A 16,695-nucleotide genomic window follows, 5' to 3' on the forward strand; every position below is an offset into this window, starting at 1 on the left:
AACCCAGCTATAACTGGTATTTAACTGTAGCAACTCCTTGGACTAACAAGCAAAGTCTGTTGTTTGAATGATTTAACTTGTTTTCTTGGAAGTTCCTTAGTTACCTTACATAGTTAACATAGTTCTTTACCATGAAAAGCAAACATTTTTAAATTTTGTATTATTGATTGAAAGAGAAACTTGAGTTTCCAACATCTCCAATATGAAAAACAAACAACTATAATTAAATATCAACTGTTAATAATTCAACTGATTATTCATCATTTTTTAAGACATTTTTATTTGGTGAAGACAATACTTTCAAAAACGAAAGTTAGCTTTAGTACTTTGAGTGTTCCGGTTTTTCTATGACGTACAAAGTCAAGTTTGCAACAATTTAGCCAGCATAAAGTTACCACAAATAAAAGACAGAGACAGGAAGTGAAAGATCAGTAAAAACTTCCAGAGGGTTGTACATAGTTGTGGCTAGATGGAGTACAGTTATGACCGGAAGTGACTTCGTAGCTGGTTAGAAGAGCATTTTAGCTAACCCTTACCCTTTTCCTAACTTTAACCTAATTCTCCTAACCTGCTACGTTACTTCTCCTAACCTGCTACGAAAACTTCACTTCCGGTCATAGCTATATTCCACCTAGTCAAAACCGTTGTACACTGTGGTAGAGTTCTCTGGGGACGACATGGTGAGGTCACAGTGAGGCGTCGTCTCGTTAGGCTCAGTGATCAGGTCATCATGTCCCACAAACAGCAGCAGCACAGGGCCGTCCAACAGGCCGTGAGACAGGCGTGCTCCCCTCCTCCTCCTCCTCCTCCGCCATCTCGACTCCTGTCCTTGTCCTCCACCTCCACCTCCTCCTCATCCTCCTCCACTTCCTCCTCCTCCACCTCCTCCTCCTCCGCCATCTCGACTCCTGTCCTCCACCACATACACTGACAGAGAGGAAGACATTTACATTGACATTTTAGCCATTTAGCAGACGCTCTTATCCAGAGTGACTTAGTGAGTGCATACATTTTTTTTCTTCATACAAGACAAAGGCAGGTTGCCGTTTATTGTCATGAATCTTGCCCTGGAGGCAGCTGTTCAGAGTGGTCACTAGCTGGCACAGTCACAAAAGTCATAAAAACTCATTTTAGCCCTAACCCTTTTTTACATGAATTTTTACAATATAGCCAATTTTGACTTAGCAGCCGGCCCAAAAAAAATAAAAAATAAAAAATCTAGCGGAAATCGCTCAGGTCTGCCTCATGGGCAAGATTCATGACAATAAACGTCAACCTGCAAGACAAAGAGGATAAGTTATTCAATGCTGTATTCCAAATCCCTCCTCCCTACACACATGCATGTTCATAATGTTGGAATAACAAAAAGCTTGTATCCATTATTTACTAGTAATATCAGTGTGTGCTGAGGGGATGAGGGAGGATCTACAAAGATATAGAGGGTGGCAGGTAGGCTAGTGGTTAAGAACGTTGGTCCAGTAACCGAAAGCTTGCTGGTTCGATTCCCTGAGCCGACTAACTAAAAAAATCTGTCGATGTGCCCTTAACCCTAATTGCTCCTGTAAGTCACTCTGGATAAGAGTGTCTGCTAAATGACTAGACTGGGAGCTGGAATTGGATGCCCCTGGGGTTTGACTGCAACTCCACTGATTAGGGTTGAGCAACACTGTCAGAGACCAAAGGAATGTGGATTAAGCCAGCAGTAATGCTTCAATTGGTGGCGGGTTAAGTTGAAATTCATGCCTATAAGGATTCAAATTGATCTTATCACTTTGGCCTCTTGTCACAGAGATTGCCTGGCACAGACTGTGTTCATCCTGGGAAAATTATACACTATCGGTCAAAAGTTTGTCTTTATTTTTTACTATTTTCTACATTATAGAATAATAGTGAAGACATCAAAACTATGAAATAACACATATGGAATCATGTAGTAACCAAACAAGTGTTAAACAAATCAAAATATATTTTATATTTGAGATTCTTCAAATAGCCACCCTTTGCCTTGATGACAGCTTTGCACACTCTTGGCATTCTCTCAACCGGCTTCATGAGGTAGTCACCTGGAATGCATTTCAATTAACAGGTGTGCCTTGTTAAAAGTTCTTTTGTGGAATTGATTTCCTTCTTAATGCGTTTGAGCCAATCAGTTGTGTTGTGACAAGGTATGGGGGGTATACAGAAGATAGCCCTATTTGGTAAAAGACCAAGTCCATATTATGGCAAGAACAGCTCAAATAAGCAAAGAGAAACGACAGTCCATCATTACTTTAAGACATGAAGGTCAGTCAATACGGAAAACTTCAAGAACTTTGAAAGTTTCTTCCTGTGCAGTCGCAAAAACCATCAAGCGCTATGATGAAACTGGCTCTCATGAGGACCGCCACAGGAATGGAAGACCCAGAGTTACCTCTGCTGCAGAGGATAAGTTCATTAGAGTTACCAGCCTCAGAAATTGCAGCCCAAATACATTTTTCACAGAGTTCAAGTAACAGACACATCTCAACATCAACTGTTCAGAGGGGACTGTGTGAATTAGGCCTTCATGGTCGAATTGCTGCCAAGAAACCACTACTAATGGACACCAATAGGAAGAAGAGACTTACTTGGCCCAAGAAACACGAACAATGGACATTAGACCGGTGGAAATGTGTCCTTTGGTCTGGAGTCCAAATTGGAGATCTTTGGTTCCAACCGCTGTGTCTATGTGAGACGTGCTGTGGGTGAACGGATGATCTCCGCATGTGTATTTCCCACCGTATAGCATGGAGGAGGAGGAGGTGTTATGGTGTGGGGGTGCTTTGTTGGTGACACTGTCTGTGATTTATTTAGAATTGAAGTCACACTTAACCAGCATGGCTACCACAGCATTCTGCAGCGATACGCCATCCCATCTGGTTTGGGCTTAGTGGGACTATCATTTGTTTTTCAACAGGACAATGACCCAACACACCCCCAGGCTGTGTAAGGGCTATTTTACCAAGAGGGAGAGTGATGGAGTGCTGCATCAGATGACCTGGCCTCCACAATCCCCTGACGTCAACCCAATTGAGATGGTTTGGGATGAGTCGGACGGCAGAGTGAGTGCCGTTTTCAAGGAGCGGGACTCTAACCCGGACACTTATAAGAAATCCCGCTATGCCCTCCGACGAACCATCAAACAGAGTCAATACAGGACTAAGATTGAATCGTACTACACCGGCTCTGACGCTCGTCAGATGTGGCAGGGCTTGAAAACTATTACAGACTACAAAGGGAAGCACAGCCGCGAGCTGCCAAGTGACACAAGCCTACCAGACGAGCTAAACCACGTCTATGCTCGCTTCGAGGCAAGCAACACTGAAGCATGCATGAGAGCACCAGCTGTTCCGGATGACAATGTGATCACGCTCTCCGTAGCCGATGTGAGTAAGACTTTTAAGCAGGTCAACATTCACAAGGCCAGACGGATTACCAGGACGTGTACTCCGACCATGTGGTGACCAACTGGCAATTTTCTTCACTGACATTTTCAACATGTCCCTGACTGAGTCTGTAATACCAACATGTTTCAAGCAGACCACCATAGTCCCCATGCCCAAGGACACTAAGATAACCTGCCTAAATGACAACCGACCCCTAGCACTGACGTCTGTAGCCATGAAGTGCTTTGAAAGGCTGGTCATGGCTCACATCGACACCATTATCCCAGAAACCCTAGACCCACTCCAATTTGCATACCGCCCCAACAGATCCACAGATGATGCAATCTCTATTGCACTCCACACTGCCCGTCCCACCTGGACAAGAGGAACACCTATGTGAGAATGCTATTCATTGTCTACAGCTCAGCGTTCAACACCATAGTGCCCTCAACGCTCATCACTAAGCTAAGGATACTGGGACTAAACACCTTCCTCTGCAACTGGATGCTGGACTTCCTGACAGGCCACCCCCAGGTGATAAGGGTAGGTAACAACACATCTGCCATGCTGATCCTCAACACGGGGGCCCCTCAGGGGTGTGTGCTCAGTCCCCTCCTGTACTCCCTGTTCACCCATGACTGCATGGCCAGGCACGACTCCAACACCATCATTAAGTTTGCCGACGACACAACAGTGGTAGGCCTGATCACCGACAACGATGAGACAGCCTATAGGGAGGAGGTCAGAGACCTGGCCGTGTGGTGCCAGGATAACAACCTCTCCCTCAACGTGACCAAGACAAAGGAGATGATTGTGGACTACAGGAAAAAAAAGAGGACTGAGCACGCCCCCATTATCATCGACAGGGCTGTAGTGGAACAGGTTGAGAGCTTCAAGTTCCTTGGTGTCCACATCACCAACAAACTATCATGGTCCAAACACACCATGACAGTCGTGAAGAGGGCATGGCAAAGCCTATTCCCCCTCAGGAGACTGAAAAGATTTGGCATGGGTCCTCAGATCCTCAAAAGGTTCTACAGCTGCACCATCGAGAGCATCCTGACTGATTGCATCACTCCCTGGTATGGCATCTGCTCGGCCTCCGACTGCAAGGCACTACAGAGGGTAGTGCGTACGGCCCAGTACATCACTGGGGCCAAGCTTCCTGCCATCCAGGACCTCTATACCAGGCGGTGTCAGAGGAAGGCCCTCAAAATTGTCAAAGACTCTAGCCACCCTAGTCATAGACTGTTCTCTCTGCTACCGCACGGCAAGCGGTACCGGAGAGCCAAGTCTAGGTCCAAAAGGCTTCTCAACAGCTTCTACCCCCAAGCCATAAGACTCCTGAACAGCTAATTATTGCTACCCGGACTACTTGCACTGCCCCCCCACCCCCACCCCATTCTTTTTACGCTGCTGCCACTCTGTTAATTATTTATGCATAGTCACTTTAACTCTACCCACAGGTACATATTACCTCAACTACCTCAACTAGCCGGTGCCCCCGCACATTGACTCTGCACCGGTACCCCCCTGTATATAGCCTCCCTACTGTTATTTTATTTTACTTCTGCTCTTTTTTTCTCAACACTTTTTTGTTGTTGTTGTTTTATTTTACTTTTTTATAAAAAAATAAATGCATTGTTGGTTAAGGGCTGTAAGTAAGCATTTCACGGTAATGTCTACACCTGTTGTATTCGGCGCATGTGGTAAATACATTTTGATTTTTATTTTTTGAAAAGCAGCCAACAAGTGCTCAGTATATGTGGGAATTCCTTCAAGACTGTTGGAAAAGCATTCCAGGTGAAGCTGGTTGAGAGAATGCCAAGAGTGTGCAAAGCTGTCATCAAGGCAAAGGGTGGCTATTTGAAGAATCTCAAATATAAAATATATTTTGATTTGTTTAACACTTGTTTGGTTACTACATGATTCCATATGTGTTTTTTCATAGTTTTGATGTCTTCACTATTATTCTACAATGTAAAAATAAAGAAAAACCCTTGAATGAGTACGTGTTCTAAAACTTTGGACCGGTAATATATATCAGAGTTCATTGAGTTGTACTGGCCTTATCTACAAATTTCACTGACACCTCAACTAGTCATCAATAATAATGAAAGCAAGCATTATCCTTTCTATAGAAAGAGGTGAAATGTGAAATAGCTGATTTTTGCATATGCACAGGCAGTGGTTAAATTGAGCCTCAGATACCCGGAACTGGCCTCCTGCACCTTGGGTCAAACTGTGGCTGAAGAGGCATCTGGTTACCCTGGTAACCTGGGGGTCCTGGGGGGGAAGTTAGAGTAGGCAGGGTCTGTGGGTGGGTACCCCGGAGCAGGGTATCCCTGGGAACCCTTGGGGTTGGTATCCCTGAGGTCGGTATCCAGGGGCCGTGGGGGCCAGAGCCCCTGTAAGGAGGGGGCTGATCAAAATTAATTTGTGGACAGCTAGATTAATCTGCCCAGGAGTGTGGGAAATTACAAAACAACCAGAAAAGCATAAATATGGCATGTGACAAAATGTCAATCTGACCAAATGTCAGAAACATAATGAGAAAGCCACAACACTTGACTGTCAGATTCCATTGTCTTGTGATTGGAAGGGAGCATGTGCTTATGCTATGAGTAGCAGCAGTGTAAAAACAAGGGGGGGGGGGGTCAATGCAAATAGTCCGGGTGGCCATTTGATTAATTGTTCAGCAGTCTTATGGCTTGGGGGTAGACGCTGTTAAGGAGCCTTTTGGTCCTAGACCAAAGGTACCGCTTGCCGTGTGGTTGCAGAGAGAACAGTCTATGACTTGGGTGACTGGAGTCTTTGACAATATTTTGGGCTTTCCTCTGACACCGCCTAGTATATAGGTCCTGAATGGCAGGAAGCTTGGCCCCAGTGATGTACTGGGCCGTACGCACTACCTTCTGTAGCGCCTTACGATCAGATGCCGAGCAGTTGCCATACCAGGCGGTGATGCAACCGGGCAGGATGCTCTCGATGGTGCAGCTGTATAACGTTTTGAGGATCTGGGGACCCATGCCAAATCTTTTCAGTCTCCTGAGGGGGAAAAAGGTCGTGCCCTCTTCACGGCTGACTTGGTGTGTTTGGACCATGATTGTTCGTTGGTGATGTGGACACCAAGGAACTTGAAACTCTCGACCCGCTCCACTACGGCTGTTCGGCCCGCCTTTTCCTGTAGTACAGCATCAGCTCCTCTGTTTTGCTCACGTTGAGGGAGAGGTTGTTGTCATGGCACCACACTGCCAGGTCTTTGACCTCCTCCCTATAGGCTGTCTCATCGTTGTCGGTGATCAGGCCTATTACTGTTGTGTCGTCAGGAAGTCCAGGATCCAGTTGCAGAGGGAGGTGTTTAGTCCCAGGTTCCTTAGCTTAGTGATGGGCTTTGTGGGCACTATGGTGTTGAACGCTGAGCTGTAGTCAATGAACAGCATTCTCACAGGTGTTCCTTTTGTCCAGGTGGGAAAGGGCAGTATGGAGTGTGATTGAGATTGCGTCATCTGTGGATCTGTTGGGGCGGGATGCGAATTGGAGTGGGTCTAGGGTATCCGGGATTATACTGTTGATGTGAGCCATGACCAGCCTTTCAAAGCACTTCATGGCTACCGATGTGAGTGCTACGGGGCGGTAATCATTTAGGCTGGTTATCTTCACTTCCTTGGGCACAGGGACTATGGTGGTCTGTTTGAAACATGTATGTATTACAGACAGTACCTGGTGTGACCACCATTTGCCTCATGCAGCACGACGCATCTCCTTCGCATAGAGTTGATCAGGCTGTTGATTGTGGCCTGTGGAATGTTGACCCACTCCTCTTCAATGGCTCTGCGAAGTTGCTGGATATTGGCGGGAACTGGAACATGATGTCGTACACGTCAATCCAGAGCATCCCAAACATGCTCAATAGATGACATGTCTGTTGAGTATGTAGGCTATGGAAGAACTGGGACATTTTCAGCTTCCAGGAACTGTGTACAGATCTTTGAGACATGGGGCTGTGCATTGTCTTGCTGAAACATGAGGTGATGGCGGCGGATGAATGGCACGACAATGGGCCTCAGGAACTCGTCACGGTATCTCTGTACATTCAAATTTCCATCCATAAAATGCAATTGTGTTTGTTGTCCATAGCTTATGCCTGCTCATACCATAACCCCACCGCCACCATGGGGCACTCTGTTCACAACGTTGACATCAGCAAACTGCTCGCCCACACGACGCCATACACGCTGTCTGCCATCTGCCCGCTACAGTTGAAACCGGGATTAATCTGTGTAGAGCACACTTTTCCAGCGTGCCAGTGGCCATCGAAGGTGAGCATTTGCCCAGTGAAGTCAGTTACGACGCCGAACTGCAGTCAGGTCAAGACCCTGGTGAGGACGACAAGCACGCAGATGAGCTTCCCTGACATGAAATTCTTTGGTTGTGCAAACCCACAGTTTCATCAGCTGTCCGGGTGGCTGGTCTCAGGCGATCCCGCAGGTGAAGAAGCCGGATGTGGAGGTCCTAGGCTGGCGGGGTTACATGTGGTCTGCCGTTGTGAGGCCAAATTCTCTAAAACGACGTTGGAGACGGCCTATGGTAGAGAAATTAACATTCAATTTTCTGGCAACCACTCTGGTGGATATTCCTGCAGTCAGCATGCAAAGTGCATGCTCCCTCAAAACTTAAGACATCTGTGGCATTGTGTTGTGTGACAAAACTGCACATTCTAGAGTGGCCTTTGATTGTCCCCAGCACAAAGTGCACCTGTGTAATGATCATGCTGTTTAATCAGCTTCTTGATATGCCACACCTGTCTGGTGGATGGATTATCTTGACAAAGGAGAAATGCTCCCTAACAGGGGTGTAAACAAATTGGTGCACAAAATTTGAGAGAAATAAGCTTTTTGTGCTTGTGGACATTTTCTGGGATCTTTTATTTCAGCTAATGAAACATGGGACCAACACTTTACATGTTGCGTTTATGTTTTTGTTCAGTATATTTTAATATTGTAATGATAATCAGAGAACAGGCCAGGGTCTGAATTGAATTATATGCAATACATTCCACTCCCTCATTTTTTATTTGTTTTACCTTTATTTAACTAGGCAAGTCAGTTAAGAACAAATTCTTATTTACAATGCCGGCCTACACCGGCCAAACCCGGACGACGCTGGGCCAATTGTGCGCCGCCCTATGGGACTCCCAATCACGGCCAGTTGTGATACAGCCTGGAATCGAACCAGGGGGTCTGTAGTGACGCCGCTAGCACTGAGATGCAGTGCCTTAGACCGCTGCGCCACTCTGGAGCCCCATATGGCCTTTCAGTGGCTGGCAAGTCCCAGCCATATTAAAGATTATTATAGGGAAATTTGTTCACAGCTATTGACGTTTCAGAAAAGTAAAACTATAGTTTTAAGCAGCTGCAGCACCAAAGTTATATTTGAACTTTCCATAGTTTACTTAATTTGGACAGATTGTAGAAATTCAACACTGAAGAAGAAATAAATCAAGCAGATAAGTTCAAATCTTCCCTTTGCGCAGTTAAAGAGATCTATAATGTTTCTGGGTGAATAATTGCAGTATTACCTCGGGTTGAATGGACTGTTATCTTTAAAGCAATTTTTTTCTGTCTTTTTAATTCGGATTTGCGTCAACAAAGCCTTTTTCTTGATTTACTTTGTATAAAAATCCTTTGAGTGTTGTGTGTAGGCGCGCTCCTCTATTTCCACAGGCTGCAACGGAAAACTTGATTACGGGGGCGTTGATGTCGTCGAGACAGCTGAGACGGTCGGCCGAATTGTGGTGCTTTCATAGAGATGGATAGATAGAGGACTTGTCTTTATATCTGTGCAATTATAGTATCTGGGACAGCGTGGGCAGCGCCATTGAGGCTCTCTCCATTTTGAAGTAGTCCATTTGGACATGACTCCAACAGGGTCATCAGGAGGGATCAGCCAATGAAGTTGGAAGTCCCACCCAGTTGACTACATTAAAATGGTGGAAGCCCGCAATGGCACTGCCCATGATAAAAAAAGGATGATCTTCAAGTCAGAAATTCTGATGGTGCATTCAAGACAACTTGGAACTCGGAGCTCTAGAAAGTTTCCGACTTGGAATTCGGAGTTGGATGACCGTTCAAAACTATATTTCCCCAGTCTGAGCTTGTTTATTTTTTTTCAGAGTTCCCAGTTGTCTTGAACTTGACTCACTGAAGTCAGAGATTTCCCAGTTCCCAGTTGTTTTGAACATGGCATCAGCTCTAGAAAGATGCCAGTTTCGGACTTGGAATTCATTGTTGAAAGACCGTTCAAAACTATTTTTCCCAGTTGGAGCTCATTTTTCCCCCCCGATTTTCAGTTTTCTTGAACGCACTGAAGTCGGAGATTTTCAAGTTCCCAGTTGTTTTGAAAGCGGCATTGGCCTATCATCTGACTCCCCTTGTTTAAAGAGTCACTGAATAAGCAGTTGCTCATAGAAAATAGGTTTCCGTCTCGGAGGTCTGTTTCCTGACCGATTATGCGCTTGGTTAATGATGTTTGTCCCCCACGAGACACTGTAGAAGCCTATTTCACTTCCTCAAAATCCCCAGAATGAATCTAAGATCATAAAACCATTTTGGAAAAGGTAGTCACTGCTTTACTGAGAGCAGAATTGTGACGATCACAGAATATATTTGTGCAACTCAAATTCACAGGAATTTCCTCAATTTCTCAAACAACCTTCACTTGCTATTCTCTGATAAAGGTACTGATCTAGTCTTCAAATAGGCAACTTCACATTTCACTTCACAAGAGGTTTAGGATCAGTGGGAGCATCTTGCACACAGTTTTGAGGTTGTAGAATTACAAACTGGAGCAGGAATAAACTTCACAAGATACCTATGTCTTTATTTTTTGCTTTGTCTTTCAGTAGGATTGTAGATTGTATTTGTAATTCAAGCACAGTGCATGATGCAGACTAAGAAAAAAAATGTATCCACCAATTGAATAAAACCCAGCCTGGGTTTGTGTGAAGCAACAAGCACGTTTTTCATTTCAGTAAAAAAAAAAAAATGTTGGTGTACTTTTCAGTAACCCATTGACAAAAATAAAAAAAGTAAATTCTAGCTTTAAATAATTATACACGTATTTAGTAACATCTTTAGAGTCTATATATTTAACAATGCCATTCATTGGTATGGCAAATTAGACATTTCAGTTTTCTACAGTGGCTTCACATAAATTACCTAAATGAATTGATTCAGCAGATAAGGGAATGTTGAATTAAAATCCTTTAGCGACGCATTTAAACAAAATTCTCAAAATGGTCAAACCACTACATGCGTTAGGTACACAAGCAATCTGCACTCCAGTAGGAAAGAATCAATGAATTCTCTGAATCAGTTGCTTCCTAATACACAATTAAATACATTCTCAATTAAGGAGCAGGCAGAAGTCATAATAAAGCTTGAAGTAGGTAAAGTGTCACTCTTGATCCAGTGTGTTTGGCCTCCTGACAGCAATCAATGGAAGACGGTCTGCCTCCAGCGCTTGTCGTACAGGAAGGGCCAGAGGCTATCCCTCACTGCCGTCTTAAAGGGGATAGGCTCCACGCTGAGGCCCAGCAGCTCGAGACGGGAACATTCCAGCTGGGCGTTCTGAGGTCTCTGAGCCCCAGCACCCGCAGGCTGCTCCGTCATCTGGGGAAGAAGAGAGAGGGACAGAGGGGGTGGGGGGGGGGAGATAAACAGCTGGTGAGGACTGCATCAGGAAATAATGTTCAGATGGAGAATTATCTTTAAGTGCATTTGTGTGGGAGAAACAGCATGAGATGAGACAGATCAATAAACACGAGTTTATTCAAGAGTAACAAGACAGAAAAAGGAAATGCACACTTGCTATCATACCGGTATCAAATGACTGCTGGGCAGGTTGAAAGCATCTGCAATCGCGCAGGCCATCTCGTATTTGGTCATCTGTTCCTTTCCAGAGTAATGGAAGATTCCTCGTATTGATGGGTCCTGGAAAGCACACAAACACAATTTCAATAATAAAGGGACCAGACCATAGACATTGCCTTAGGGCTGTTCTATCAACCAGTCAGTTTGAGCTCACCTGGAGCCTCCGCTCAGCCATCTGTCTGCAGACTCGAGCCACATCGTTGACGTAGGTGGGGAAGCGCTGCTGACAGTGCTCCACACTGCAGCTCTCTGCCCCCTCCTGAACCTTGTCCCACAGCACCGTCACAGCACTCTCATCCACCCGCTCCACCTCTCCGTACAGTATGGGCACTCGCAGCACAGCCGCACCTGCATGCCACAGAGGAGGAATTGGAATGACAGATTAACATTTGGGGATCAGGGGGCCAAGGATGCGCGAGAAGTCAAGCAGGACTATAGTGTACGAAAAACAAAACACAATGACAACCATAATGACACCTAGGGCTATTGTAAAGGAATGAGTAGTGTTGACTCACCAGGGTTGTGTCTCAGGACCTCCCTCTCCCCCTCTAGTTTGGATTTGCCATACACATTTAATGGATTAGGAGCATCATTCTCTCCGTAGGGAGGGTTCCGACCATCAAAAACGTAGTCAGTGCTGATGTAGATGAGGAAGATCCCAGCTTCAGATATCACAATGCAAACAGGAAAATATGTTCAGTAAACTGTAGAAACCATAGGCCTACATGCTTTTTAGAAACATGTTAATAGTAATATTATACTTCCAACAACGTCTTGATGGCACACCAGTACAGTAAAAATGAGCTAATTTTAAAAATGTACATTTTTGAACATTTTGTGAATTTGTTTATTTAATACAGCACATTATCAAGAGAGATGTTAACTTAAAAACTGTGCAGAAACACTTATAAAATAAGTATATTTATTATATTGAACAAAAATATAAACGCAACATGTAAAGTGTTGGTCCCATCTTTCATGAGCTGAAATAAAAGATCCCAGAAATGTTCCATACGCACAAAAAGCTTATTTCTCTCAAATTGTGTGCAGAAATGTGTTTACATCCCTGTTAGTGAGCGTGTCTCCTTTGCCAACATAATCCAGCCACCTGACAGGTGTGGCATATCAAGAAGCTGATTAAAACAGCATGATCCTTACACAAGTGCACCTTGTTCTGGGGACAATAAAAGACCATCCACAGATGTCTCAAGTTTTGAGGGAGGGTTCAAATGACAAGCTGACTGCAGGAATGACCACCAGAGCTGTTGCAAGAGAATTTAATGTTCATTTCTCTACCATAAGCCGCCTCCAATGTCGTTTTAGAGAATTTGGCAGTATTGTCCAACCGGGGGGGGTGCTGCTGAAGAGTATTTCTGTCTGTGATAAAGCCCTTTTGTGGGGGAAAATTAATTCTGATTGGCTGGGCCTGGCTCCCCAGTGGGTGGCCCTATGCCCTCCCAGGCCCACCCATGGCTGTGCCCCTGCCCAGTCATATGAAATCCATAGATTAGGGCCTAATTTATTTATTTCAATTGACTGATTTCCTTCTATGAACTGTAACTCAGTAAAATCTTTGAAATTGTTGCATGTTGCGTTTATATTTTTGTTCAGTATATAGGACAAACTGTATACATTCAACATCTGAATTTGTTGCTATGTGCATCATGTATCTAGGAAAATTCTGAGTGTGTATGATTCCGATAAAAAAGCAGACCCACCTGCCTCTTTAGCTAAAGTCCCAGATGCATGGACATTCAGGTTCAGGGCTGCCTCTGTGTGATGCTCCACCACATCTGGCCTCCTCTCCGCTGCACAGTGCACAATCACATGGGGCTGGGGTAGGATGAAACAGAATATATTCAACACAAGGTAATAAAGTAAGGACTATGTATGTACAATGTTATCTAAGCCATTTATCCCATTTTTGGCTGTTTAGCCCTTCCTCTAAGCTACTGACGACAATGATTCCCACAAGGAATACAGTACCTCCAAAATTCTGCAGCCTACACAGAATGACAAAAGACACCGGTTACATTGCGGACTTCGACCCTCACCTGGAAGTCTTGAATGACCGCTCGCACAGCATCCTCGTCCGTTAGGTTGCATCGTAGGAAGCGGGGCTGAGCCCGTCTGTACCCACAGCCCAAGGCGTGCCAGGCATTATTCTGGAAATCTTTATAAACCGCACGCCCAAGCAGCCCTGTGGCCCCTGTCACTAGCACACGCCTATAGGGGATGTCCACATTCTCCTAAAGAAGAGACGCAGGAAAAATACAACTTAACAAATCAATGTATAACTTTATGACTCCTGGCAATATAAAAACTGATGTTGTCATCCGCTCTAAATATGAACTTGGTAGTTACACTAAGCTAATCATTTTGAAATTCTTATAATCATTTACAGCCTAATGTTTAAAAATGTATATATATTTCATTTACATTTTGAACTGTGTACTGATAATAGTAGCAACAGGGGTGTGCATTCATTATGCTGATTCTGTTGCAAAACATTTAGTCTGCAACAGAAACCGTTTACACCAAACGCTGTTGAGTTCCGTTTTGTTCTTAAAAGGAAGCTGTAGTTCAGTCGTCTCTCTTTTTTAAAAAGCGGCTGGAAGAAGTTGGAAGGAACCCCGCGGACTTCACGCCACTTTAGAGCAGGAATTAATCGATAATGTATAGATGTGCAGCTTGTACTAAACACTTCAGAGACTATTCAGATTGGAAAGGGCAACGCGTGAAAACGATACAATTAAAATGAACCAAAACTTCCGTTTAAGAACCCAACAGCGTTTGGAGTATAAGGTTTCTGTTGCGAAACGTTTTGCAACAGACACGGCGTAATGAATACACCCCAGTACCTGTCACAAAATGGGTGCCCCGTGAGTCTAAACCGATTAGACACGATTCGAGACATTACAAGTCTTCGCCTCGATCATTTCTTAATCATTTATTTGAACTCTACTGGCTAGCTAGCTATACAACAGGATTAGCTAGATTAATTCATTGTAATACAGTGATGTAACATTATTCGCTAGCTATTCGAGTCTGTAGCTGTTCTCTCTCTCTCTCAACAGTAAAAATGCCCCCATTCTGCGCCCCCTCCAACTTTTACCTGCACCACCTCCACGTGCCCTGGGGTGAAATGTATCTTAAATTCCCTTTCGTTCATTTCTACAGAAATATCAATGTAATATCTACTATGCTCATTCTATAAACGCCAATGTTTATATCATTTCTGGTGCGTAACTTCCCAGATCAGCTGTTTCCTGTCTCGCGAGAGGCTGCGCGGATGTAGCGATACAACAGCAGAGGTTATCTTGATAACTGGTTGAAGTTTCAAATGTATTAGTCCGTGTGTAGAGCATACACTGTCCAACGAAATGCTTACTTGCAGGTTCCTTCTCGACAATGCAACAACAATAAGAACTAATAAAAGCTAAGAATACGAAGATAAGTAAATGGCTCAGTAGAAAATAATAAACATTTTAGCATAACTATAATACAGGAAGGCACAATTTATAGTACAATATTTTTCCACATGTATCAGGGGAGGGTGTGGTGAGTTAGGGGGCAAGTGTTTAAATTGTGCAGTGTTGGTATATCACCTTGCAAACACTAAACATGTATGCTAAATTCAGCAATTGGACAAATGGATACTGATACAACCCCCAACTAGCTGGGATAGCAAGTTAGCAGGTGCATTCACACATTTGTATCAACACTATCCTAGCTCCTGTGGCTAAAATTGTTTAGCTAGCTAACGTTAGCTAGCTAGCTACCTTTATAGCAGTGCCAAAGGCTAATCTTAGCTAGCTAAATCGTCCGCTCTCACTAAATTATCGATCTTCACGTAAACCCTGTACCTTTACCTCATAATCTCCGTATTCATATCCCGGCATCGTTTCCCACAAATACAACCATACAACTCGGATCAAGCACCACCACTAATTTCGAAACAAAAGGACAGATAATTTTTCCGGCAACATACATTCTTAAAGGGGAAGTTTTGTATTGTTTCCGCCTAGTTACCCATAGCTACCACTAGATGGCAGTTCTATCTCACAAATCATTTCACTATCAAGAATGATGTCATGATAGCCAGCAGTACTAATGCAGCATTATCATACACGTTACATAAACAATTTGAATATGTACATGTGTTTTTAGCTAATGGTGCCTGATATGTAGATATTCCCCCAGCCACTTCTAATGAAGCCTAGCTACTATAAATAATTGAATTCCACTTTTGTCATTAGCTACCTTCCTACCTTATAATAAACACCTTCAGTTCTCGCCCCATGATATAAGGTAATGTATGATACTCAAGGTTTAAGAAAATTAAGACTCAGTTACTTTAGCAAGTTGCCATATTCAGATGTGATATGGGCTGGGCTACGTGGGCTTTGTGGTTTACTTTGTAAATTTAACAAAAGCTGTATCCCATCTAGACATGACAGTGTCCTGTCACACATTCCTGAGAGTGACATCCTGACACATTTGTGTCTGCACGTGCCCACTTGGAATGGTCACTTCAAAGACACACTTTAATCTGTTTTGGCAATAACAGCAGTGCATGGGCAATATTTGTGGTCAAGGTTGGGGTGGAGAAACGTGTGAAGGGTGGCAGATAAAGTAACAGGTGTTCCTTCCCATGACCCTAGAATGTCGAAACCTCCTTCCCCTGTATGGTATAGCTCACACACCTCTGGCTTTTACACAGTGTCATTAAAACAAAATTGTCCATAGAAACCTGATTGAATATTTCATATCTGGTCAAGAAATACTAAATAATGTTGGCCAGAAATAAATAGATTGACCACCTCCAAAAAAAAGAGTAACATTTTTAACATTTTTAAACTATGTAATTGACTGGTAGGGAAAAGGTCAGGCTAGAAACCACTCAGGAATTTAGGAACAGATGACCAATTCCTTGGCCTAAAGGTTAATGTAGTAGTTGTGAAGGGACATCGCGTTGTTTCAATGTTGTCAGTGACTTAAAACATGGTCTGAAGTTGCTTGAGTTGAAGTAAATTTCACATCAGCCATGTGCATTGCAGAATTGGACTTACATTTCAGAGGAAAATAACTAATGGGGATAAGCAATGCCCTGGAGTTACATTTGGTATTTTGGTGCACTCTCCGTGCCTAATTTCTTAGAATTGGACAGGACTGTTTGTTAGTATGGCAGCAATCCCACTCACTCCTCCTCCTGTAATGAATAGGCCAACACTACCTTCACCCTGTGGTAGGTCAAGGGGAGGAGTGAGTGACAGGATTTTACACCAATCCAGAGGCTGTGCCCCTCATGGTCAGCAGTGAACCTACCTGTAGCGTGTTGGATGTTGTTTCTTAAG

At 43.9% G+C, this 16,695-nt stretch overlaps 1 protein-coding gene and 1 pseudogene across 3 annotated transcripts; both read right to left on the reverse strand.

The window, feature by feature from the left end:
* Positions 1–720: 720 nt before the first annotated feature.
* On the reverse strand, positions 721–7,143 carry LOC311142597 (annotated as a pseudogene). The gene is made up of 5 exons: positions 7,128–7,143; positions 5,673–5,812; positions 1,224–1,276; positions 883–927; positions 721–791 (listed from the first exon to the last, which is right to left on the reverse strand). The product of its transcript is annotated as an uncharacterized misc_RNA (transcript).
* Positions 7,144–10,260: 3,117 nt separating this feature from the next.
* mat2b (methionine adenosyltransferase 2 non-catalytic beta subunit methionine) lies at positions 10,261–15,340 on the reverse strand. 2 transcript variants are annotated; one of them, XM_084177979.1, is made up of 7 exons: positions 15,211–15,340; positions 13,393–13,587; positions 13,057–13,171; positions 11,854–12,000; positions 11,493–11,686; positions 11,285–11,398; positions 10,261–11,077 (listed from the first exon to the last, which is right to left on the reverse strand). In XM_084177979.1, exons 1-7 carry the CDS (start codon positions 15,238–15,240, stop codon positions 10,901–10,903), a joined length of 972 nt encoding a protein of 323 aa, XP_084034105.1. In that variant the 5' UTR covers positions 15,241–15,340; the 3' UTR covers positions 10,261–10,900. The 2 variants fall into 2 exon arrangements, with proteins under 2 accessions (XP_084034105.1, XP_084034104.1); XM_084177978.1 differs by lacking the exon at positions 15,211–15,340 and adding an exon at positions 14,454–14,628.
* Positions 15,341–16,695: the final 1,355 nt, after the last annotated feature.

The sequence above is a fragment of the Coregonus lavaretus genome, assembly GCF_964263955.1.
Source record: "Coregonus lavaretus genome assembly, chromosome: 15".
In the NCBI taxonomy this organism is placed as follows: Eukaryota; Metazoa; Chordata; class Actinopteri; order Salmoniformes; family Salmonidae; genus Coregonus; species Coregonus lavaretus.